The following is a 27,135-nucleotide window of genomic DNA, read 5'->3' as shown; positions in this document are numbered from 1 at the left end:
ACATCCCTATTTTGTGGGACTCAGATTTAAGAAAATGAGGGGAGATGGCCCAGAGTATAAGACGCCCCCTATTTTTTGACATTATTTTTTAGGGGAAAAACCTAGTCTTATACACGGAAAAATACAGTATATCCTGCCCTTGCTCCTGAAGGAGCACAGGGCTGCAGGCACATCCATACTAAAGCATTAAAAAAAACCCAACAGCATTCCAAAAGCATTTCCTCATCCAGCCTTCTCAGCTTTGCCAGAAACAGTGCCTTTCAGCCATCAAATGCCTGGATAAGCAGGGACGTTTTTGGATTCTGAAACTCTGGGCAGGCGGGCAGGCAACACCCTTGGGAGTTGCTGGAGCTCTGATGTCGGAGGAAGTGAAGAAGGAAGGATCCTCTGGTAGATCATCAGCTGGAGCTAGAGATTCCAGGAAGCAAACACGAGTTATTCGAACAGGACGTGATAGAGGATCTGGGCTCTTGGGTGGTCAGCCCCAGCCAGTGATTTCAGCATCTGTTATTGCAGAAGAACTCATTTCACAGGCACAAGTTGTTTTACAAGGAGTATCTAGGAGTGTAATTATAAGAGAGCTCCAGCGGACAAATCTTGCAGTCAACAACTTGCTGAGCCATGATGAAGAAGATGGGGATGATGGTGACGACACGGCGAGTGAATCTTACCTTCCTGGAGAGGATCTTATGTCTCTTCTGGATGCTGACATACGTTCTGCTCACCCAAGTGTCATTACTGATGCTGATGCTATGTTTTCAGAAGATATTGGTTACTTTGCAGATGATACCCAGCTCTACCTCTCTTTCAAATCAGAGCCAGTGAAGGCGGTGAAGGTCCTGTGTGAGTGCCTGGAGGCGGTTGGAGGATGGATGGCGGCTAATGGGTTGAAGTTGAATCCTGACAAGACAGAAGTACTGTTTTTGGGGGACAGGGGGCGGGCTGGTGTGGAGGACTCCCTGGTCCTGAATGGGGTAACTGTGCCCCTGAAGGACCAGGTGCGTAGCCTGGGAGTCATTTTGGACTCACAGCTGTCCATGGAGGCGCAGGTCAATTCTGTATCCAGGGCAGCTGTCTACCAACTCCACCTGGTACGCAGGCTGAGACCCTACCTGCCCGCGAACTGTCTCGCCAGAGTGGTGCATGCTCTAGTTATCTCCCGCTTGGACTACTGCAATGCGCTCTACGTGGGGCTACCTTTGAAGGTGACTCGGAAACTACAGCTAATCCAGAATGCGGCAGCTAGACTGGTGACTGGGGGCGGCCGCCGAGACCACATAACACCGGTCTTGAAAGACCTACATTGGCTCCCAGTACGTTTCCGAGCACAATTCAAAGTGCTGGTGTTGACCTTTAAAGCCCTAAATGGCCTCGGCCCAGTATACCTGAAGGAGGTCTCCACCCCCATCGTTCTGCCCGGACGCTGAGGTCCAGTGCCGAGGGCCTTCTGGCGGTTCCCTCATTGTGAGAAGCAAAGCTACAGGGAACCAGGCAGAGGGCCTTTTCGGTAGTGGCGTCTGCCCTGTGGAATGCCCTCCCATCAGATGTCAAAACAATAAACAACTACCTGACATTCAGAAGACATCTTAAGGCAGCCCTGTTCAGGGAAGCTTTTAATGTATGATATTTTAGTGGGGTTTTTGGTTTCTATGGAAGCCGCCCAGAGTGGCTGGGGAAACCCAGCCAGATGGGCGGGGTACAAATAATAAATTATTATTATTATTATTATTTGGTTATCCATCCTTTTGGCGCTCATCACTTTCCAGGCTAAGCTCGTCCCGAGTTCTCTTTCTTCCCTTAGAGAGAGACTCTGAGCTGTTGCATGAACGTGAGTCTGTTTTACGTTTGTATGAAAGAAGGTGGCTTGATGGAGCCTCATTTGATATAATGAAAGAGGCTCTACAAGCAAAGAAGGGGAGCCAGACCTTGACAAGAAGAATACACCTGTCCAAAGCCCGGTCTCTTTAGGAAAGGACTTGCAGTGGTGGCTGGATAAGGATGGGATGAAATTTATTTCTATTGATGCTTTGTATTCTGAGCTTGTGGCAGTGAGCAGTAAAGGGGAGCTGTATCAGTGGAAATGGAGTGAATCTGAGCCTTACAGAAATGCACAGAATCCTTCTATAAACTCAGCCAGATGGGGAAACTCAGCCAGATGGGCGGAGTATAAATAATAAATTATTATTATTATTATTATACATCACCCACCTGCCGTGTACCTGGGATTAACCAACGAGAAGATTATCCTCCTTTCTGCAAACAGCATCAGAGCAACTGTTGCCACAGAAAACAATAAGGTAGCTACCTGAGTAGATGAAACTTTGAGTTCTGTAGCTTCTAAACTAGAACATATGGCACAGACGTACTCTGAACTTCAAGGAGAGCATATAGTTTCTCTGCATTGCTGCACTCTTTATACCTGTGCTCAGCTGGAGAATAACCTGTACTGGTGGGGTGTAGTTCCTTTTAGCCAAAGGAAGAAGATGCTGGAAAAGGCTAGAGTCTAGTTGTTTTCAGATTCCTCCTAAAGGAATCAGTAATGAGGAAGATGGATACACCTTGCCAGGGAGGCCATTCCATAAATGGGCAACTGCCACTGAAAAGGCCATGTTGTGGGGCAGTGCTACCTGGGCAGCCCACAATGGTTGACACCACAACCCCGAGGTCTCACCTGTGTGGGGACAGTATCTGAAGAAGTGAATACTTGCGATGAGGTGAGGTTTGCTGCCTGTGGAAACACAACCACAACTCTCTTGCTGATTGTCCATCACAGGACACACATCCAAAGATGATTCCTTTGCTATCAGAGAGAAAATTCGCTTCCTAGGTTAGTGATGGCAGAGATACAGACAGGTCTCACTTTATTGTGGCTAGAATCTGCTTTTGCAAAAGAAGTAAAAAAAAAAAAGTAGTTTTCATTTGTAGTTTTCTTTCTATATTTGTTCAATAGTTCTTTTTTTATTATTTATTAAAAAGATAGGAGGACTAGTGCATTATCTTAGTCTCCCAGATACAGCATTCTGCTACCAACCAGGAGTATTTATGCGTACCTTAAGATGAAAGTTCTTACCTTATCAGCTTAATAGTCAACAATTTGCCTATTGGGATAACTGTTACAAAGGAGGAGGTGAAAAGGCTGGAGCTTGATCCACTTTGCGCTAATCGTTCCTAGCAGCAACTGAGCGATGCCATCAAGGCAGGTAATTCCTAATTGTCCTTGATTGCTCATTTCTTCATCGCTGGGATAATGCAAATTTGAGCCAAGATGGTTGTTGGCAGTGCGACATGGAGCACTTTGAGCCAAGCACGAGCTCATTCCACAAATAGTGCAACTGCCCGAGCCGCAAGACTGACAGGCCACCTGTTTCCTCCAGCTGTTTAAATGCTTGTCAGATCCACTTTAGCACAGTTTAAAAAACCACTTCTTACCTTGAGCCATGGCTTGAACAGCAGCATTCCCAGATATTTGCAGTTCGGTCCAGTACTATTATTATTTTTGAGTTAGCTGTGAACAAATATCCCAGCTCCTGTCCAAAACCCAACCACAGTGGTGCTTATTTGCAAGTAAGAAGCAAACTTTCATTGTAGCAGATCAATGGTGCAGACTTAGTGGCTAGGAAAGAGCAGTATCTAGTCCTGGTGCTCTTACAAAGCAAAGCGGTGGCAACAGCATAACCAGTTCAAGAGACAAAGACAAGGTTCAGCAGTCCAGGATAGGGCTGGCCAACATCTGGTTTTCAACATCATGATATATCACCAGCTGAACATCATGATATACCAATATACCACAGTGTCTGAAATAAGGATGGAGCTCCCGTTGCTCGGTCCCAGCTCCTGTCAACCTAGCAGTTCTAAAGCACGTCAAAGTGCAAGTAGATAAATAGGTACTGCTCTGGCGGGAAGGTAAAGGGCGTTTCCGTGCACTGCTCTGGTTCGCCAGAAGCGGCTTAACACACACCCAACAAACACCAAGTAATATAATCAAGGAAGTAAAGACTTGCTGTGGTTCAGGGCTTCCCAAACATTTTCTTGCGCACAGTCCTATTTGATAGGGCTGAAAATGGCAGTGGCCCACAAGTCATGTGTTGAAGCAGAGCCAGGAACATCCAATGGCCCTTGTTCCACCAGGATTTTGACACCTTTTGCAGGTCTCAAATCTTTTCACTCCATATTGTCCCTGCTCCATATTGTCTGCACTATCTGGAAGCAGCTTTCTGGGGTTTCAGGCAGTGGGTCTCTCCTAGCCTTTACCTGGAGATGCCGGGAATTGAACCCGGGACCGCCTGCCTGTAAGGCGTATGTTCTACCACTAAGCTACGGCCCTCCCCCATAGCTTCCCTATATCTTTCTAGGGTTGAAGCCGGTCATTTAAAAACTGGAAAGCTAGACCCCCTCTGGATATTCATTAATGGATTAAAGGTTGAAAGGGTTCGCTTTGGAATAAAAAAGCATAATGAATCTGATTCTTTGATGATAATAAAGTTCCCTTTCCACTCCCCAACATGCCTCTCAATATTCCCCCTTACTGTGCCTTGTCAATAATCTTTCCTTTGACTCATGCCACTTCACTCAGTAAGACTTCAAACATGCAGGTTTGGTTTTTTGTGTGATGGCTCTGGCTACACAAATAAACAAGATTCGTAACATACAGGAATAATCCGTGTTATGTTTACTTGGAAGTTAATTCCTGCAGTGCTCAATCGGACTTAACTCCAGAATAAACACATACAGGGTTGCGGCTTCTCGGCTGCTGACAGCTGATTCTGAACAACACAGAAACAGGCTGTGTGTGTGAGGAGGCGGATCAAGAGCCCCAAATCTCACCCTCCTCTGGGCACTCCGACGGATGTATCGACCACTTGCCTTTTTGCCTTCTCCACAGGAATGTGCTCCTGCACCCCCTCCTTTAGCAATTTCATTTAAAGGTTTTGCGAGCTCTCTAATACCACCTAAGTATAACGTTCCTGCTCTTGCGATTTATTGATTTAAATATTTCGTGGAGCATACAACCAGGCAGCGTTCAACGTCAAAACACAATGCTACAAGCATAACTTCAGTTAATACATCAAAGGTGCATCAATAAGAATTAAGAGCTAGTGTAATGTAGCGGTTAGAATGTTGGACTATGACCTGGAAGATCAGGGTTTGAATCCCTCCCTGCTCAATAAGAAAGTACGCAAGTGACTTTGGACTGGCCACTTTCTTTCAGCCTAACCTACCTCAAAGGGTTGTTTTTTGAGGATAAAAGGGGGAGGAAGAACCATGTACAGTGGTACCTCGGGTTAAGAACTTAATTTGTTCTGGAGGTCCATTCTTAAACGGAAACTGTTCTTAACCTGAGGTACCACTTTAGCTAATGGGGCCTCCTGCTGCCGCTGTGCCGCCAGCACGCGATTTCTGTTCTCATCCTGAGGTAAAGTTCTTAACCCGAGGTACTATTTGTGGGTTAGCGGAGTCTGTAACCTGAAGCGTCTGAACCCGAGGTACCACTGTACACCACTTTGAGCTCCTTGGAGGAAATAATAATAAATTAATTAAAAAATGGCAACAAATCACTGTTCCAAAGCCCTGTTTGAACAATACAATTAAAATTCCCACTATCACTTTGATCTCTTCTGTTTCTTCTTTGTTACTGCTTTTTGTGTATTGGAAAATGAAAGTAACTACATTTGTTGAAAAAGATGTCTAAAAGAAAGCAGGGGGTGACTCTTGCCCAGCGGCAGAGCATATGCCCATGCTGCCCAGGGCGGGCGCACTCGCGTGGGGGGCGTAGCAAGGAGGGTACCTTCCCAGGCGCGGGATAGCCACTCGGATGCCCGGAGCGGCGTGCGCGCCCTGCAGCTGGTGACGGAGTGAGCCACCCACAGGGGTGGAGCGAGCCGCCAATGGCGGACATTCAGCTGCCACCCACCTGTGACTCCCAAGGCTCCCCTGAGCTGTCAAAACGCAGGGGGAAGAGGGGAATGCCACTGGCAAAGCGGTGCAGCTCCCCCTTTTACCCCGCCGGCTCCGGGTAGGCTTGGGAGTTGCGGGTGGGCGGTGCGCCGAATGTCAACCCCCTCAGTGACGGCACCCAGGGCGGTCCGCCCCCCTTCCTACGCCCCTGCTCTTGCCCAGATTCAATTGGCAAGGAGTCCACAGGGCAGGGCCTGCCATGCTACATTGGTTTGGGTCTTAGCCTCTAGAAGAGGGGAAAACAAGCTTGTTCCATCCTCCATGTGACAGCCCTTTAGATAGCTTTCTTCTAATGCTCTATTTAGGATTGTGTGTGTGTGTATGATTTATGCCACATCTTCTTTCCAAAGTACTTTGTCTGCTCAGTGATCCCTGTACAAGTTGTGCTCAGTAAACTACTTGTAGATTATTTTACGGCGTTTAGTTCCAGAAACAGATCTGGAGGTTATTTTAAATGTGCTTACTTACTGCAGCAGAAAAAAAACCCTGTGTTGTTAAAAAAAATGGGGAGTGTGTGAAAGGCTCCCAACAGTGTAATAATGGTTTGATTAAAATATGGAATATCCTCATAACGATTAAATGAACATATTTTTAAAAAGCTAGTTATAAACTAACCAAGTAAGTTCTTGAATCCTGGCCTTTATCTACCTTTGGAAAGTTGTTTGTTCGCTATACAGTGTATATTTGAACACCTTTTAAGATACCACAATCAAATGTTACATTATGGCTTCTGAGATCAAGGAGCAAGTTTTCACCTAGACTTGGATACAGCTGGACACAATTTTGAATCAAGATGGCGGACTGGATTTTTCAAAACAGCATGGATTTTAACCACCCATTTCAGCCACTGATTTCAAAACTGCACTGATTTTTTTTTTAAATTAAAAAAATTGGTTTCCGTCAGTGCTCAGTATGTGGCTTCTTATATCCAGTGATTTTGCTTTACTATAATTCTGTAGATTGTACATGAGAATATAAATACCACACCAGCAGGTCTTAAAGATGGCGAGGCAACAACATTGCTGCACATAAATTCAGAGAGTCCAATCCTGTCCCATACAGTTGATCAGCTGCCTACTGTGAGCGCTCAGCACCAGCTACTACAAATTGTGAGACAGACCTGGGGACAGGTGCAAAATCTGCCTGGCACTTTGGCCAACGGAATTGGCACAATGATCCCCATCGCTAATTCCTTCTCACTTTTTGCTTTACATGCCTGTTTGTTTCCTGTTTCCTGGACTCAGAACTGAGTCATCTCTGTGTTATGTGAGCCCAGCGGGCTTGGTGGCTCATGCAAACCAATTCTGATCCTAAGGTTCTAGAAAGGATTGGGGTTTTTTAAAATCCCGAGTTAAATTAGCGCTGTGCATTTTGTTTTTCTTTCTTTCAGTATTGCCAAACCTTTGGAACACAGATAGTGAGTTTGCCATTCCTGAGCAAAAACAAGTAGAAAACCACGAAGAACTGGCAAATGCTTATGAAAGAAAGCTAATTGAGGTAAGAGTGTTTTGCTATATAAAAAGTACGAGGTACAGTTGGAGTAATACTTGTTATGTGAAATTTGAAAGAAATTTTACAACCTTTTCTTAGTTTTGATAACCTTTAATTTCTTTCTTTCTTTCTTTCTTTCTTTCTTTCTTTCTTTCTTTCTTTCTTTCTTGGTTAATTATTTTAGATACTTAGGTTTTCTCGTTTAGGCTTCTGAAATGTATAAGCAGCTACTCCCCCCCCCCCAAAAAAACCCCCACCCATGGCTTGGTGTGGACAAGGAAACATGAAGGCTACTGGAGAGGAAATTGTGGCTGGTTTGCTCTTCCTTAATTGTTTTGTTGTTGTGTGCCATGCCACTGTGTCATAGTGTAGTGTAGCAGGTTTTCTGAATCTAGGGCTTATGGTTTAGCTCTTTTCAGACTCGCCACAAACCACAACCAGGGCTTTTCCTATGGTTTCTGATGAAATTACTGGAAGTTTTGAAGAAGCAGACAAGTCAAGATAATACATTGTCTTTAAGTCACTTTTTAAAGGGTTGGGCTGGAAACAAATATCCCAGAGAATTACTACAATTGGAAATGTCAATATGTATGAATAGTCAATAGTGCAAGTACATTATTTATATTTACCAGCTGGGTAAGTGACTTTGGGTTGTAGCCAATGTTCCTTCTACTCATTTTAGACCCACTAAAATTAATTGACAATACTGATTCAGGCCCATTCATTTCAAAGGGTCTCCTTTGGATATCAAAAGAGTCCCTTCTGGATATCAAGGTCTAGACTTAGACATTGCCCAGTTAACTATGCTAGCACTGCCAACAGCTTAAAGTTCTAGCTTCTTATGGCTATAAATATGCAATACCAAACCAAAGAGGGTGATATTTCACCACTGCTTTCCAAATTAGCAGGGCCTGTTTGACCCTTTTTCAATGCAGAATTTTAAAGGTCTTAGGTGGTCTTAGCACTGACTTTTCCTAGGTGCCTTTCTGTGCATCATAGGGCTGATCAGAAGATATTTTTGGTGGACGGGGGAAACCAGCATTTACTTTACCTACTTTCCTTTATCTTTCTTTCTCCAAGCAATCTGTGATGTCCTCTTCTTCTGCACACCCCCACCCCACCCCACCCTGTGACAGTCTATTGAGCCTAGGGCTCAATAACAATTAACAATTTCTCACTCAGTTTTATAGTGAGAAATTATTCCCCACAGCTTAAATTAGTGGATGAACAGGTTTGTTTCTCGCTGTTTATCTGCCTGATAATAGCTCTGTTCAGAAGTGCCTCCAGGCGTTCAGTGAAACCGTGGGGGGGGGGGGGGGACTAGGGTGATGGGATTCTGTCCTCGGTGTCAATATTTCTTCTGCTTCCTTATGTTTGACAGAATGGGGAACCTGCACATTCTCATCTGCACATGTCCAGGTGCCTCTAAAGATGCAGATTCTTTAAAGTTGAACCAAAGAAAAACCAACAGCCACACATGTAAAATACCATAACATACAAAATACATTAAATTGGGTTGTAAAACAAAATATCAGGTGTAGCTAAACCACTTCTGAAAAAAGATACTTTGAAATATGGAAGTTAAGAGAAAGTTAAAGAGAAATAACATAACATAACCAGATTAAAGGGACGCGGGTGGCGCTGTGGGTAAAAGCCTCAGCGCCTGGGGCTTGCCGATCAAAAGGTCGGCGGTTCGAATCCCCGCGGCGGGGTGCGCTCCCGTTGCTCGGTCCCAGCGCCTGCCAACCTAGCAGTTCGAAAGCACCCCCGGGTGCAAGTAGATAAATAGGGACCACTTTCTAGTGGGAAGGTAAACGGCGTTTCCGTGTGCGGCTCTGGCTCGCCAGATGCAGCTTTGTCACGCTGGCCACGTGACCCGGAAGTGTCTCCGGACAGCGCTGGCCCCGGCCTCTTAAGTGAGATGGGCGCACAACCCTAGAGTCTGGCAAGACTGGCCCGTACGGGCAGGGGTACCTTTACCTTTTTAACCAGATTAAAAATTGTAATGTTTGAGAACAGCAGCTGAACAGGACAGGTTTTAACCGGGGATGAATGAATGAAGCGGGGGGAGATTTTCTCTCGTGTTTTTGCAGCCAGAGTGAGAAATCTAGCCATGGGCTTTGTTAATAATTTGTTTGAACCTCCAAACAAAGATGCTGGTACAGGGATCCAGCATGTCTCATTAGCCTTCCAAAGTTCAGGTATAATTGAATCAGGCCCTGGAGCTTTCCCTGACTTTAAGTGGGAGATCAAGGACTTTATTTCCAGCTGGGTTACTGGAGCCCATGCTGGGAGTGCTTCAGGGACCTCCAAAGTATTGGGACTCCTGTGGGATTGGTGCTCCCGATTTGCTAGCCTGGAGGAGCCTGCGTGCTTACAGTTGTACTCAAAAAGCTTTCATACTTCTTGCCAAATAGGTGAAGGTCAGAAGTAGGGATGGGGAGAAATTTATTCAGTTTCTGTCTGAAGGCCTGATTTGCACCGTCCAAAACAGTATGCGCACCGAAACACAACCGTTGCTCAAAATTGCACTTCTCCAAATTTTGCAGTGAAATTCTTCAGCCAAGTGATGTGTACAGAAGTGCAGATGCCAAGCTAAAATGTGCGTAAATGTGCATCTGTTAGTGAAAATAAAGGAAAGAGATGCATTATGTTTTTGAAAGCATGCTTTGTAAAAAATGTGTACATCAGGCAAAAGGTGTGTGCAAAAATGCGTCTATTAGTTCGCACAAGAACACTTACGAATTTTCAAGAGGACTTTTTGAAACAACAACAACATAAACTGATGTGGATAATGTGGAGAACAGGATGGAAGGCTGGAAAAAGTAGAAACAGAAAGGATCTGGAATGGACAGATTTTCCCATCCCTAGTCAGTAGATGGACCCATCTAGTGCAGCGATGCCTGCTTCCTTTTCCGCACATGGACTTGAATGAATGGAGTGCACTTATGCATGGGGCTTTTGGTTTAACCTGCAAATAAATTGACCACAGAGGGGAGAGGAGTAGCACTAAGCAGCAAGCCCTCAACAGCGCTGTTTCCCATCTCTTTGCACACAGTGACACTTTAAGCGATGAAGCTTGCCCTGCAGCTTAAATATTACAGTTAAGCCTCATGGATCAGTTTTCAGTTACCGTGATCTCAGAAGTTGGTTGGTGGTTAGCCAAGACTCTTTTCTGTATTATCAGTTTTTATAGGCCTCAGTGCTGAACTTGCTGTGTGCATTATGAACAGCATTGGCTTAGATCTTAAGGAGTTTATCTGTCCATGCATGGCTGGGGAGCCTCAGGTTCTGCTTTACATCCTGGGTGTGTTTGCTTGTCCGGAATGTGTTGCCGAACTCTGATCGTGCCTCTTGTTTGCCTGCATGGAGGACAGAGGGGTGTCTGTAGACTCTAGCCTGCCGTTCAAAGGTAAAATCTACACTCCTCACCATGTCCACTTTTGCCTCTGGTCTGGCCCCTTTCCCACCGGATTGCGGCCTCTGGAAGGTTGCCCAAAAGGGAATGTGGCCCTCAAGCTAAGAGAGAGAGAGAGAGAGAGAGAGAAAGAGAGAGAGAGAGAGAGATTCTCCACTCCTATTGGGGCAGTTTCTACCAACTTTGCCCTAGTTATCAGAAAGGGTGATGGAGTCTCCCTTTTTGGAGGTCTACGCAGAGGCTAGGCTGCCCTTTCTTTGGGATATGCTAGCCCTGAGTTTTCTGCATCAAGAGTGGGTTTGAACTAGATGCTTATAAAATCCCTTTATGTGATTTTATGATGGGGGGTGGGTGGGTGGGAAAGGGAAGGGGCTACAGTGGGAAGGCCGAGGCAGGAAAGGCCTGCTGGAATCCGAGCTGCTGTCCGTTTCTTTGCTGGCTGAAGATAACACTTTGCGCCAGAAGCTTTAATATGCTGGTCATTCGGCCCCGGTGTTTGAAATGCTCTGTTGAGGCAGGCATACACTGGAGTTCCAGCTATGAATATTTATGGGTGGATGAGGCTCAGCTTCTGTCAGAAAAAAAGGTTAAATTTGGCACTTGAAATGTTTGACAAATCGTACAGCCCTCTTCAAATTCTGTTTGTCTGAAGCACTTGAGGAAATATCTGCAGAGGTGCCTGCTTGTGACGGATTAATCCGAGTGTTGGATTTTGTCGCCCTTGTTAATGTCTCTTTACTACTCCTTCAATGTTGAGGGATATATATATATGGTTGCAAATGCACCAGCTAAGGAGCAGGATCGTTTTCAAGACTCTGAGCTGCTGCTGGAGATTAGGAGACCACTGGGACTGTGGTTGTCAGACAGGAGACCCCAGAAGATCCTGCTGTACCACCAGGGCATGTGGGGCTAGAACTCACAGGGGCCTTCCTCTGAGCCTGAGGAACCAGGTGTCCCCCTCTGCATGTTGCTGGTCCATTGGTGCAGGGGGTGTGGAACAGAAGAGGAGAAGTGACCATCTTCAGACCATGTGGCTGGCCCTTTAAGAACCTGGCGGTCTCCACAAGGGGGTGGAGTCTCCAAGAGGTAGTCCGTCTTAAAAGGCCTGAATCTGCTCTTAGCAGATTGGAGCAAGTTGCTTGCTTGCTTCCATGGCCCTGCATCCTGACCTACCTTGCTGCCTTCTCCAGGAGAACTGGCACCAGACTAGAACCTGGTCCATGTTAATGTTTGCTACGTTGTACCTGTGTCTGTACAATGAAAGCCCCATTCTGTTGCATTCCTCCTCCTCTAGCATGACCCTAAATTCCAGCATTGGCCAAGACAATGAATTGGAGGTCACAGTGCTGCCGGTTAAGGTATGAGTTGGGGAACATGATCTTGTCAGTGGCCCAGCAGATCTAGCCACTGAACTTGTTTGCTCCTGGTAGACCAGTTCAATAGCTGCTGCCCACTGTCAATCATGAGGTGTCATAGGGCCAGACCATGCATGGGGTGGGTTGAAGTAGCTGCCTTGGGCAGCGGAAGCCCAAGAGGCAGTGCCCCTACAGGCGTCTCACCTCCTCCAACCAGTGGCAGCTTCTGGCGAAATCACGCGAGATCTTGCTGAAATCTCGTGAGAGCTATCGGAACCCACTTTGTGGGTACTGCCTCACAGCTCAGGTAAGGAGGGCTTTGTCAGGGGTGGTGCAGGGCAGAACTTTCCTGTTTTGCCACAGGTGGTGAAGCAGGGCACCTGGATGTCACCACGATGTTAGGTAGCCTGATTCTCCAGTGGTTTCCTGGTTCTTTCTCCCCTTCCTTTCGGCAGGAACTAGCTGCACTCTGGAGTGCCTGAATGTGGGACCAGTCATTTGCAACTCTGTACACTTTTGTCTGGCGGTGCAAAGTTTGCTTGTTTGTTGGTTGGCTATTGCTCCTTTCCCTATCAATGCTTAACCTTACAGGGTAACAAATAAATAAAGGGAAATGAGAGATTTCCTCGTTATGGCTGCCGCCGCCTCTATTCTTTTCTCCACTTCTCGGCCCTGTGGCTGCAGCAAGCCTGCCCTCCTGCCTCCGGCTGCTTAAGCCGGTCCCCGAGACACTGTGGTTTTGAATGTTACGCATGGCGTGCTCCAGCATGCTAATTGGAAGAATTAGTTGTAGCTGAGATTATCATCATCACAGCACGTAATCCCTCTGTAGTAGTCTCTTCCCAAAGGTCTCTGAGGCATAGGTGTGTCATGAAATGCAAACCATTACTTTGCAACTCCGGCGAGAGAATGAGTAATGGGGCCTTGCTAACATTACCCCTCCCGCCCCATTCACGAGAGAATTCTCCTGAAAATTGCTCCCGTATCTGTGTTCCTGTGTCAAATGAGTCATATGTGCAACTCCCCCAGAAGCATATCAACTGCCATTTTGATTCTGGAGTGGTTAACATTCATGGAGCCTGTCAGGGAGCACGTTTTTGCATAATGCTACCAAATCATTGCGGGCACAGGAGTTGTTCTTCTCAAGAGTTATTCATTGCGGAGTCATAGGATAAATGGTCTTAGATCCTGTTTCCCTCTCCCCACCACCCGAGCAAGCGGGGTGATGGCCTTTCCTGTTAGAGGTGACAATTTTCAGTTTTACTGGGCTTGTTGTCTTCATATGTTGGCTGAAGAGTAAATAAGATTGATGTGTCTCTTTTTAAATTAGGGATGGGGAACCATTTTGAATCTGACCCAATCTTCTGGCCAATCTTCTGGAGGCAAAAGTGGGCAGAGCAATTAATGTGACTTTTACCTTGGTGTAGCAGACTAATTTCTGAGCACACTTTCACACACAACTCTGTCCCTTCATCCAGGCAAACAAGAAACATTCTACGAGTTCAAGGACACATTCCAGCCAGGCAAAAACACTGAAGGAGGGTGCAAAGCAAGGCCAGGGAGGCATGTAGTCTGAGGGTAGGATGTGTGTGTGATAGAGGGCTGCATTTGGCGCCCGAGCTTGAGGTTCCCCATCCCTGTTTTATGGTAAAGAATTGGAAGGTTTGAGTAGAGGTCATAATGGTTGTATTCAATGCTCCTTATTCCTTTTATAGTTGTGTGTGTGTGTGTGTGTGTTGATTTATGCTTCACCTTCAACAAGTTCCTGGCTTATAAAGAATTCAAGTTAGAGCAGAGCCCATGTGGTGTAATGGTTAGAGTGTTGGACTAGGACCTGGGAGAACAGGGTTCAAATCCCCACTCAGCCATGAAGCTTGCTGGGTGACCTTGGGCCAGTCACCATCTCTGAGCCTAGACTACATCACAGGGTTGTTATGAGGATGAAATGAGAAGGAGGAGAACCATGTACCTTGAGATCCTTGGGAGATAAAGGTGGTATATAAATGTAATACAAAAAAATACAGATCAAAACAAAAAAGGAGTGAGACAATAATTTTAAAAGGGTAGCATAAAAGAAGGGGACGCGGGTGGCGCTGTGCTCTAAACCACAGAGCCTAGGACTTGCCGATCGGAAGGTCGGCGGTTTGAATCCCCGCAACAGGGTGAGCTCCCGTTGCTCAGTCCCTGCTCCTGCCCACCTAGCAGTTCGAAAGCACATTAAAGTGCAAGTGAATAAATAGGTACCGCTCCGGCGGGAAGGTAAATGGCGTTTCCGTGCACTGCTTTGGTTCGCCAGAAGCGGCTTAGTCATGCTGGCCACATGACCCGGAAAAACTGTCTGCCTTGCCACTGCTGTTTCGGACTGATCATCAAAATAACATACTGTAGAGCTTCACAAGGCAACTCCACATTTAATGTGATTTAACCTGGAGGTTGCCAAGACATGGTCCCCTGGGTATCTCTGCCCAGTTAGGCTCCATCTTAAGCTGAGAGAAGCTGTGTCACGGAGAACAACCTATGCCACCATTGACAAGGATGGTGCCATGAGCATTGCCTCTCTGATAACTCTCCCTTCCTCCTTCTCTCAGTGACTTCCCTTATTACTTAATTATTTGTGCAAGTTCTTCAAAGTCAACTAGCTTCAGGTTCTCAATACAGGCATTGTGATTATTTGTAATTTTAGTCCATGTCTTCAGATTTCCAGAAATTCTGCCTCTTAAGGCTTCAGTCATAAATTTTCATGAAAAACGTAAGGGGTTTTGCTGAGAGGAGGCCAGGCAACAGCCATTAGCATGCAGCAGGATTAGACTGATCTTTCAGTTGTGCACAGCTCTCAATGCCTATATTTCCTCTCTCTCTCCTTCAATTCTATATATGTTATTGCAGAATGCTTTATAATTAACTGAACAAAAATATCATCTGATCCGCAGCTGTCACGGCTAAAGTGTGGTGGCACGCCGAACAATAGATATAGTTATGAAGTGTGTTAATCATAATGATACAGGGAAGGCCAATAACTGGCTCTGATCTAATCAGGAGTTTTACATAAATCGTTCTGAGGGTGGCACTTCCAATACCATATAATTACATCAGGAAATTGGGTGCGTGTTGAGTGTATTGGAATTCATTGGCAACCCACAGCGTAGTGTGTATCTGAAAAGTCAAGTTCAAGCAAACACCAGCTGCCTGTGGAAGAAGGGAAATGCCAAAAATGAGCAATACCAGGCCACCTGTAACTTGCATGTTCAGTTATTGATTTCTGACGGGCTAGAGGCGAGCTGATCGTGCAGCATTGATCCTGGCGCAGCTGCGAGGACTCCCTGTATGTTTCTGAGCCAATACGTGAGGGCCAACCTGGGCTTTTGCCGTGGTTGAAGCTAAGCAAGATCCTTTCACACCATGGTTTCTGAGCAGTTCTTAATTAATTCTTAACTATCATTAAGCCTCCATGTGGGCATCGTTGCAAAAAGAAGACTATGGCAGGAGAGGAGAGGGTGATTTGCTTGAGATGGTGCATGAGTTTGTATGGCAAGATCTCTACCCCTTTCCCCCCCTGCCAATCCTCTTCTTCCCCTGGTTTTGCATAATGCGTGAACAGGCACCAGTCAGCTTCCTCATTAACATGAGCCCACTGTGTTGCATTCGGTGGTGGTGCTAGGCGTATCTTACTGTGAGAGGCAGGAGGACTCTTAATACTAGCTGCTGGAAATGGCTTGTTGCACCCAGGTCCCGCTTGTGGATTCTCCCACAGGCATCTGGTTGGTCACTGCAAGAACGGGATGCTGGACTAGATGGGCCTGGACGTACTTATTGTTAGGTTTGCAAAGTATTTTGATGGGCGATGAGATCTGCAGCCCTGTCTCCTTGACACATAACCCCCTGCTTCTGTAAAACTGAAAAGTATCACTCTTAAGATGCACAATCTTTGGAGAAGCGATATGCTCTGTGTTCAAGGAAAGGGGATCTCTTAAGTCTTTAATATTCATGTTATGTGTATTTATAGGCAATGCTTGTAATGGTTTAAATAGGCATAGCTAAATAATTAAACTGAAAATTTAAAATGTAATTACAATCTTAGAAGGTTTTCTGTCCGTGTGCTGTAGATTCACTTTAATCCAGCAGCGAACTCATTCTTTGAACATATATTGTGGTTTTTTTAATGACCAAATAAATTAAAAAGGCTTCAAGAGAAGATAACAGTTAGCTTTATTAGGATGATTTGACACCCACCAAATGATAATATTAGTCCTGAACTGCTGTGCCTCAAGGAATTATTCAGTCTCTTTAAAAGACAATCATTTGAGTGACACTTGAGCACAATTTAAGGAATTGATCCTTTTGGATGGTATCCAGCTAATTTTTTGCACAGAGTAGTTACATTGACATTAATGAACCTAACTTAGTGTTGTTCATTAATTTCTATGAGTCTGCTCTGAGTAAAACTTTGTTGGATGCAACCGTCTGTTTTTATTTGGGTCAAACAGGAACTTTGGTGTGACATCTGGCTAGTGGAATAGTCTCAGATGTACTAAGGATTGGAATTGGGACCTTAAACACACAACAGACATCCTCTAGCATTGAACTATGACCTTTCCTTATTCTTTTAGATGAGAGCATTTCTAAAACAGAATTCTTCATTTTCAAAGGCTGCCTTTTCAGGAAGGTTTTCTGTAAGATCTAAGACTGATGCATCTGGATGGCGCGTCAGAGTTTGTGGTGGTATGTGATAAATTAAAAGTTGCTGTCAATTAGGCTAGTGTTGCACATCACCGTAAACCACAGTTAAACTATTGTTTAAATGCATGCTGCCAAAATTCAGGGTTTCTCCTACTCCTCTGTTACTGCTGTGATGCCAGAAAGCAAGCTGTGGTCTAAGCTTAGTGTCATATGTGAACCCAGGCTCATGACGTGTTCCTCTGCAAACTCAGGTTGCTCTGTTGTCCTCATTGCGAGCTTGGAGGTTTAGACTTCAGAGCAACGCAAGTGTTAATAGCCTGACTTGGCTGCATCACATTTCCAAAATCATTACCTTCCGAAATGTCTTCAACCTTGTGATCTTTGTCTCTTAACCTGAGCATCTGGTAATGTTCAAAACTCATTCAGAGGGAGAGTCTTTAGCCGAGTCCTTCAGGACACTCTGTGTGGCTGGTGCTTAGACGAAGGATGAGTCATTCTTTTCTTTTGGAACTCTGCATGTTCAAAAGGTCTCTCTGCGCACCATTTGCCACTTGCTCTTCTTAATATACAACAAATTGCTGTTGCTTTTTTCCAGGAACATAAGGCTGGCTCTGATATTTCTCATAAAGATAATGTTAGGATTAAATGGAAATGAACCTTGATTCCTCGCCACTTCCCGTTGCCAACACCTCATCGCTTTGTATTTTATAATTGAAAATCAGTGTTCTTCATGGTTGAGCAGGCCAGCCCCATCCTTCTCCATCAGAACCTTAAGTGTCCTATGCATCTTCTACACCAGCTTTCCCTAACCTGTGTCCTTCAGATGTTTTGCAGTATATTTCCCATCAGCCCTAACCAGCACCGTGTCCTGACTGGCATGTTTTCTTACGACACCGTACCAGTAAATATTCTAAGGCCGCATCTACACTATAAAGTGATATAGTGTATAGTGTAAAGTGATATCACTTTAAAGTGATATCACTTTAAAGTGATACTGCTTTAAATATAAACAGTCATGGCTTCCCCCACAGAATCCTGGCAGCTGTGGTTCGTTAAGGGTTCTGAGAGTTTTTGAGAGGTCCATATTTCCCTCATAAATCTACAGTTCCCAGAGTTTCCTCGTAAAAGGGATTGATTGTTAAAGCACTCTGGGAGCCGTAGCTCTGGGAGGGGAATAAGAGGAAGGCACGCTTGGCAAATCCACACCGTGATCAACTCCAGCCCGGAAACCAATGTCCCCACTGTGGAAGGACGTGTGGGTCCAGAATTGTCCTCCACAGTCACATACAGACTCATTGTTAAAACCGTGTTCATGGAAGACAATCTTACTCGGCTACGAGTGATGGCCAAAGAAGAAGAAGGACCCCCTGAGATCTCCTGGCATCCTTAACAAACTACAATTCCCACAATTCTTTTGGGGAAGACATGGCTGCTGCTTTAAATCTATGGTGCAGATGGAGCCTTAGGTAAAGATGGGGAACCTGTAGCCTTCCATACATTGCTGGACTACAGCTCCAATTCACTCTGACCATTGGCTCGGCTGCCTCGGGTTGATGGGAGTTGGAGTCCCACAACACCTGGAGGGCCATAGGAGCACTTAGATTTGATGCTGCCTTCCCTACACTTGTTTCATCATCAGGAATGGTTAGGGGAACTGTTACACCTGGCCGCACCTTCCTTCCTGGGAGCCTGCACATTTCCTCATTGCGTTAAGCCATGGTTTGACTTAGCGCTCCGTGTGAGTGAGGGAAGACTCAGCCTGAGGCCACTGGAACTTCTCTGCTTTCTTTCCAAGAGCCTTCATTAGAAAGGCAGCAAGCTGGCAGCCTCCTTAGGGTTCCTTGGCCTTGCCTCCAGGCTGCTTGAATCACTCTTGCTTTGTGGCCTTCCTTTCCGCTATTCCTTCCCGGTCTGTCTGCCTATTTGCCTCGGTCTTTTTATTGGTTTGCCCTCTGATTGTGTGTGTGTGTCTGTGTGTTTGTGCAATGCGCCGTGCGTCCTCAGGAGCCAGGAAGTCCATCTTCCCAATGAAGTTTTAGTTTTCAAAACACATTTATTCCCCCCGCCCTTGACTTTTTGCTGCTTTGTCTCTGGCATTAAGATATCTGGGAGAGCTGTTTTTCTCCTCACATCTCTCTGGGGTTTCTTATGCTTGTTGGATTATTTCAAGCAACTCCACGGAGCATGCCTTTTGAGAGGCAAGAAAGATAGAAGCGGCCGTCCATTGGGCACCAGCAGGGGAGCTCTTGTGTTGTATGTAACATCTTCTCCTGGCTGGCATTAAGTGTGCTTCTTCCTCTGGTGGCTTCTAAGTAGGAACCAACTTCTGGCGCACAGATCTTGGCAGAGGGATGCGCAGCTCTGGCACAGAATCCTCTCAGGCGTCTCGGTGTCAGTTTCCCTTGCCTGGATGCTCGCATCGATGTTGGTGGCCAACACTGTTTCTGCCAGAATCCGCCAGCTGCTGCACCCTCAGATGTCACTTCTGTTTCTTGGACTTGCCTTTTTAAATTCAGAACTGTCGCTCCCTAAATAAAAAGGCAGTATCACTCTTTTTTTTCAGTTGGCAGTGCTGAAGTGAGGATGGGGAGGCCTGTAAAGTGGTACCTCGGGTTAAGAACTCGTTCTGGTGGTCTGTTCTTAACCTGAAACTGTTCTTAACCTGAGGTACCTGAGCTAATGGGGCCTCCTGCCGCCGCCGCACAATTTCTGTTCTCATCCTGAAGCAAAGTTCTTAACCCGAAGTACTATTTCTGGGTTAGCGGAGTCTGTAACCTGAAGCGTCTGTAACCCGAGGTACCACTGTGAAGAAGGGTGTTCATGACCTTAAATCGGACCTCCCCCTAAATTGCACCCTCTGGGTATGTTGGACTACTGTTCCCTGGCCTAGCCCAGCCAGCAGGGCCAGTTGTCATGAGTTCTAGAAGCTGTAACCTAACAGCACATGGAAGGTACTAGAGTGGGGCAACCCTGTCAGATGTGTGGGGTACAAATATATTATTATTATTATTATTATTATTATTATTATTATTATTATTATATTAGGGAATCCTGCCTAAAATTTTTAGTTGTTTTACTTAAGTACATCGTTTAGAGCAAGGTTTCCCAAACTTGGGTCTCCTGCTGTTTTTGAACTACAACTCCCATCATCCCTGACCCACTGGTTCTGCTGGCTAGGGATGATGGGAGTTTTAGTCCAAAAAAAGTTGGAGACCCGAATTTGGGAAACCCTGGTTTAGAGATACTTATCTAATTATGGATAGTATAACGTGGTATCAGTAGTAGTTTGTAAAAGTAGGGTGTGAATGTGGAATTCGTATTGCATTTCTTAAATTGATTCCTTTTGGTTGGGATTTGTAAATGACTTAAAGACTTCTGTTGAAATTAGCTAGTTAAAATCAAATGTCAAGGGGTGTGTGTGTGTGTGTCTATATCCATTAATCCATCTGTGTATCTGTCTGTCTATAATATTTTGCTTCTTAATTTATTTCTTTTAGGCCCCATCTGCACTATACATTTAAAGCAGTATCATACCGCTTTAAACAGTCATGGCTTCTCCCACAGAATCTTGGGAGTTGTAGTTTGTTAAAGGTGCTGAGCATTGTTCAGAGACCCCTATTCCCCTCACAAAGCTAGTGTGGTTTAATGGTGCAGTTTAACAGGGAACTCAGGCTGAAACAGGTTTCCCACCACTATTCTCGCAGAAGATGCCAGGGACTGATTTTCTGCATGCAAAACATGTAATGACTGATGGGGACAGCCTCAGCATAACATCAGGACATTTCCCCTTGGTGGAACTGGCATTTCCTGGTGCATCAGAAATGTTGTTAGTGGCACTGATCAGAGGATGCCTTTAAGTAGTTTGTTTTGAAATGAGATAGTTTCAAAAATAGGTTCCAGGTGCTGTTCACCAGACGTATGGGTTGCCTTCCAAACCAGCCAAACAATATAGGCACCTGTGTGGTATTTAGGTTTTGTTTATAAATTAAATTTAAATATAAAGCATGTTTATTCATATCGTTAATTTACTATAGGAAAAAATGGAAGTTCATCCTGTTTTCTCTCTGTGTACATTTTTTACAGCTTAAAATAAGGCAGCCCTGATGGGAGTTGTGGCAGAAAGCAGATGGCATTACATTCCTTAGGATTAATTTCTGGTCTGATTTGGTGTAATTTGGACATGTGCTGGTGGCATAATTATTCTGTGCATGGACATTGTATATTGTGGGACAGAAGGCAGGCTGTCTTACTGTAGCAGCCATCAGAACGTAAGACAACGAAAGTGGGTTCTGTGGCGCCTTTTGGTAGCAAAGGGACTGCAAGGTTGGAAGGATGAACATCCAGCACCATTGGTTCTAAGATCTCTCTGCCATTTCCATGCATGGCTTGTAGTGGCCAATGTCACTTAAATACCTATGTGGACTGCCTCTATTAATCCATGCGTTTAAATCAGGATCGATGGAATATTCTTACTGTTGATGACAGCTGGCAAAGGGTTGTTGTTCTCTTTCTGTTATATTTGCAATTAAAAGCTACATACATACATAAAACTATCTTCCTGTGGCCCTCCACATCATTAAAAACCAGTTGAATATTGATAGAAGACTATACAGTGGTATCTTGGGTTACAGATGCTTCAGGTTACGCGCTTTCGGGTTGCACACCGCACCGAACCTGGAAGTACCGGAACAGGTTACTTCCGGGTTTTGGCGCATGCGCAGAAACACTAAATCACACTTTGCACATGCGCGGAAGCGCCAAATCGCGATCTGCGCAGACGCAGCGCTGCGGGTTGCGAACGTGCCTCCTGCACAGATCATGTTCACAACCCGAGGTTCCACTGTACTGTATAAAATCCATTAAAACCATATAGTTTACATTAATGAAACACAACGGCACCAGCCTCCTCATTAAAAGTGGTCGGTTTCCAAAAGCCTGTTGGAATGAAAAAGGAGAAAGGGAGGACTATTATTAATGCATATAAAGTATGTACTCTTTTACTAAGTTTTGGCATCTCTGCTTTCCTGCAAGCTTGCAAGGTTCTTTATTGTAGGCAGAAGTCACTGTGCCCTATGATAACCCCAAATTCTCACCTCTGTTTTTCCATACATGAAGCAGAATTTGCTGCAAGCTTGTTGATTCTATTTATTAGCTTATTCAGATCTTTCAAAATAAGGAGATGCAAAATGTAAAATACTTTCAGTTGAGTGCATAGTTGTAAGAACAAAATATATGCTTATAAGATGTTTTTTTAAAGTCTTAATCAGCTATTCATTTTCTTTCCTTTTTTTAAAAAAGAGAGAGAATGTTACAGGTAAAGGAAACTAGCAGGGAGCAAATTAGCAGTCGGAAGTGTGTGAGAGTTTATTGATGGTTGAGGGAAAAATGGATGCCAGCAGGGAATTTTCAGTAATTACAGAGTAAGGAATTTTAACCAGAGTTAGTATAGCTCCTTTGGCTGCTTGTGAGTGATAATTACTACAATAGTAGGAAATCAGGTAAATTAAGTTGCACAACATGTCAGGCAAATTTAGATCTTCTGCCGTTGCTATTTTTTTCATTACGTGGGGAATTAAAAATAGGAAGTTAACCTGAACATTTATGATTTGCACTTAAAGCCTCAGAAATCCAGACGTGAAGCATGTATTCTGATTATCATCCGTCCTTCCCTGGCAATGTCACCTGTTCTTGATTTGCATCATATCTGTGACGTCCCTGTGAGGAGCCTAACCTTTTAAAGATCTTTTACTGTTACTGCAAGGGACATGGGTGGCGCTGTGGGTTAAACCACAGAGCCTAGGGCTTGCTGATCAGAAGGTCGGCAGTTCGAATCCCCGCGTCAGGGTGAGCTCCCGTTGCTCAGTCCCTGCTCCTGCCAACCTAGCAGTTCGAAAGCACGCCAGTGCAAGTAGATAAATAGGTACCACTCCGGCGGGAAGGTAAACGGCGTTTCTGTGTGCTGCTCTGGTTTGCCAGAAGCGGTTTAGTCATGCTGGCCACATGACCCGGAAGCTGTACGCTGTGTGATGGCCTGGGAATCCGATTCAGAGGCTGAACCGGAGGAATCCCAGCCTGCACAGGAGTCCCCGCCTCCAGGGCCGGCTGAACTGGGGCCTTGATTCTGAAGTGCCTGCACCTGTGCCGGATCCTCAGGAGCAGGCACCAGGTGAATCCACTCTGGCTCCGGAGGTGGTTGAGGTGCCTACAGGTGAGTCTCCCCCTGGGCCCAGTAACCCTTCAGCCTCTCCTGAACTGCAAAGGCTCAGGGCAGAGAGACGGAGGGAACTGGTTTCTCCCAGGAGGAGTGCTCACCTTAAGGCCAGGGGAGGCGGGTCTCCTGGGGGCCGGGACCGCCCCTGGCCTCAAAGAAGATAAAGGCCAGTCAGCCCGGTCCCAGGTTGCGGGAGCAACGTCATTGAAGAGCTGTTTTGGCCAGCACCCAGTCCTGTTCCTTCAGAGTTCCTGTCCTTGCCTGGCTCCTCGCTTCGGACCCCTCGCCCGTGGAGGACAGTCTACAGACCCTCGACTCAGGTCCTGAACCTCACCCCATGGTAACCTCCCCCCGGGACCAGCACACGCTGGCTCCCTCGGCCTACAAAGTGAGATGAGTGCCGCAACCCCAGAGTTGGCCACAACTGGACCTAATGGCCAGGGGTCCCTTTACCTTTAACTTTACTGTTACTGCACCTATTGTATTATGTAGGTTTTTTCTATGGGTCATGAGCTCATGATCACTAGTATGTTCCTAGTGCTCAGATTAACATAATGCCACTCTTGGTTTTTTTTTCCTTCCTGTTTTACCTTCTCTTTTGGAAGGGGCCCTGAGGATCATCTAGACCAACCCCCTGCAATGCAGGAATATGCAGCTTTCCCTTACGGGGACTGAACCTGCAACCTTGGCGTTATCAGCAGCATGCTCTAACCAACAGGTCTATGTGAATTACATATTCAGGTAAAATAGCCAGCCAGTCAGCATTCCTCAAAGCACAGAGGCAATCATGTTTCTTCCCAGGAACATACACAGCCCCTCAAAAAGCCAAAATCGTGTACAGTCAAAACACATTAGGTTCAGTGGTGGGTGGGATCGCCCGCCCCCTTTCTATTCCTTTAAACACACACACACACACACACACACACACACACATTGCCAACAGCATGAAGCTGAATGCACACAAGTTAAATGCCCGTACGTTGTGAGTTACCTGTGTCATTAAATGGTGCCAAACGATTTTCAATGTTGCATATTAATTTGTTGTGAGCTACCCTGGGACCTTAACAGTGAAGGCCAGTCAATAAATCAAAATAATAATGATCATAACAATGTACCACAGGACAGGTTCTTGCCCTGGGCAACTTATAACCTAGAATTCACCGCAGGGGACGGCCAATGAAATGGGAGGGTATATGGGAAGAATTCCATTTTCAATTCTGTTACACATACAGTGGTACCTCGGGTTAAGAACTTAATTCGTTCTGGAGGTTTGTTCTTAACCTGAAACTGTTCTTAACCTGAGGTACCACTTTAGCTAATGGGGCCTCCTGCTGCCGCTGTGATTTCTGTTCTCATCCTGAAGCAAAGTTCTTAACCCGAGGTACTATTTCTGGGTTAGCGGAGTTTGTAACCTGAAGCGTCTAACCTGAAGCGCCTGTTACCCGAGGTACCACTGTACTTCGACTTAGTGAGGCAGAAGTGAGGAGCCTGTGGGGTTGGAGGTTCCCTGTCCCTGCAGTAGGGTATGGAGTCTTTTTGGAGGGGAGGTTGTGCCTAAGGGAACCATGGGAAAGGTGGTTTTTGAGGAGTTTTTTGAAGTGGGGGTGATGCCTGGGGAAAGACTCCAAAGCCAGAAGGAAGGTGGAGGAGGACTTTCCAGGGCTTGGGTTGCAGCGCTCTGAATGCTTTTCTTGATTATGATTTATATGGGGCTATCTGTCCTGGCAGCTCAGCGGCAAGCAGGAAAAGGTTGGCAGAGGACATTCTGCTCTGGCAAAGCTGGGAGCTCATGGGATCGCAGACAACGCCTTATGGGAGGCTGGATTCCAGCAGCACCAATCCAGCAGCTGTGCTGCTTCCAGGTATAGGAGGCTAGTTCAGGACCTGGGACAGCTCTCTGTGCAGTCACCCAGGAGCAATGGCCGTTGCTTTCACAGTGGCCCTATGGAGTGCCCAAGCCTTGCTCCTTAGATGCAAATTTAAGCAAGAACTTGAAGGGCCAGTGCCCGGACTTAGGTGCTGGTGATGCAGTGTTGCAAAGCAGCCTCCAGCGGCATCTCCTCTGACTTCTCTGCTGGGAACTTCCAGGGGGCTGGATGGGTACGGGGGCTTTCAGGCAATGGGATGGGTGAGTTGTGGGTTCTTGTTCCTCGTTTTAAGGAGTGTGACTTCCATGGCTTCTGAGGAAGCGGCCAGGGTCAAAGCCTCTTTCATCCAGAGGGCTCTTGTTTTTCCAGATCACTTGATATCTATCTATATCTTCTGTGGTCTCCTCGGTTGCGTGGCCTTCCTCTGGGCCCTGGCCTGCTCTCTTGGAGTTTTAGCCACCGTGGAGTAGGCTCGGGTTGGGTCTGGGCTCTGTCACATGTCCTTGCCCTCCCAGTGCTCTCCTACCTCTCCTCAGCGGCAGTGGCAGCGCAGCAAGGTCGGGGATCCCCTCTTTTTTTCCTTCCTCTTTTTCTCTCTCCCTTGTTCTCCTCTTCTCCTTCTCCCTGCGTTGGCTCCGGAGTTTTCCTGGCCCCAGAGCGCCACTGGGCAGTCAGCTGGGCACTCTCGCTCCCAGCTCGATTTGAGTTGCGGGGGGAGGGGGGTCAGCGGTTCCCCAAGTTGACGCACTGGGTGTCTTCAGCAGTGGCGGCGGCAGCAGCAGTCTCAGCAGCCCGGAGCCAGCCTGGTAGCGCAGTTGGCTCTGGCTGGCGTCAGGAGCTGCTCGCTGCCGTGGCGCCCGCCATTTTGCCTCACTGGAAGTCCCCATATGATGTGTCTTGTGCCATTGAACCAATCACGCAACATTCATTCCGTACTAATAAATCTACAGCACTTAAAATATAAATCCGGGGACATTAAATGAATTCTGGGGACGGATTTTGTCTGAGGATAGATTTGTAAATCCGGGGACTGTCCCTGGGAAACGGGGACGTCTGGTAACCATACAGAAGAGGCCTCTTGGTTCTCCCACCACCCTCAGAAGCTCAGGGATGGGGAGGGGGTGGCCAGGGAGAGCTCATTTTCTGTGGCAGCCTCCAAGTTAGGTAGCTCTGTCCCACAGAGGTGCATCTGGAACCTTCATTATACAGTTTTTGACAAATGCTGAAGATGAAAATCTTTACCATTTCTTTCCAACAGCCAGGCTTTTGTTTTATTTATTATGCATTTTATTTCATGGAATTTATACAGTGCTTGATTTTAAAAAAATGTCGGTGTGGTTTTACAAAAAAGAATAAAACAATAGAAACAGTTAAAACAACTCTTTAAAACATTCAAATAATTATTGAAACCAGCAATAAGTGAAAAACAGATTCTACATACTGAGTGGTACCTCAGGTTACATACACTTCAGGTTACATATGCTTCAGGTTACAGACTCCGCTAACCCAGAAATAGTGCTTCAGGTTAAGAACTTTGATTCAGGATGAGAACAGAAATCATGCTCTGGCAGGGCGGCAGCAGTAGGAGGCCCCATAGGCTAAAGTGGTGCTTCAGGTTAAGAACAGTTTCAGGTTAAGTACGGACCTCCGGAACGAATTAAGTACTTAACCTGAGGTACCACTGTATATGGGTAGGCTTTTCTGAACAAAAATGTTTTTAGCAGGGTACAGCATCAGTATCTGCCTGATGTCAATAGACAGGGAGTTCTGAAGTGTAGGTTGCTGCTATGCTAAAAGATCAATTTCTTACAAATGGGGACCAAGTGCTATATGGCACCTATAACAGTGCAAGTCAAAGCAGTTAAGTGGGCATATATGGGTTAAAGTCATAGAGCCATAGAATTGGAAGGGACCCTGAGGATCATCTAGTCCAACCCCCTGCAATGCAGGAATATGCAGCTGTCCCATACTGAGATTGAACCTGCAACCTTGGCATTATTAGCACCATTCTGTAACCATGGACTGGGTCCCGAATGATGATCTCACACACAAACGGATCCCAAGTTGCTTAGGTCATTGTATACTAATAGCAGTAGATGTGGTCCTTGGTTTGAAAAAGGTTCACTTCCCTGGCTCTGCTAGATCCGTGAGCTCAGCAGG

At 45.9% G+C, this 27,135-nt stretch overlaps 1 protein-coding gene across 5 annotated transcripts in view; it reads left to right on the top strand.

Moving 5' to 3' along the window:
* SNX29 (sorting nexin 29) overlaps nucleotides 1–27,135 on the top strand; it is a 205,153-nt gene that overhangs the window by 64,115 nt on the left and 113,903 nt on the right. For all 5 annotated transcript variants that reach the window (XM_028705264.2, XM_028705266.2, XM_077918489.1 and 2 more), the window contains one exon: nucleotides 7,346–7,452. In XM_028705264.2, the coding sequence (XP_028561097.2) occupies nucleotides 7,346–7,452 (107 nt within the window). The remainder of the gene's footprint in view (nucleotides 1–7,345; nucleotides 7,453–27,135) is intronic.

Source organism: Podarcis muralis, chromosome 14, assembly GCF_964188315.1.
Source record: "Podarcis muralis chromosome 14, rPodMur119.hap1.1, whole genome shotgun sequence".
Classification (NCBI taxonomy): Eukaryota; Metazoa; Chordata; class Lepidosauria; order Squamata; family Lacertidae; genus Podarcis; species Podarcis muralis.
Note: the sequence above shows the minus strand (reverse complement) of the source record. Positions and strands in the feature narration are given on the sequence as shown.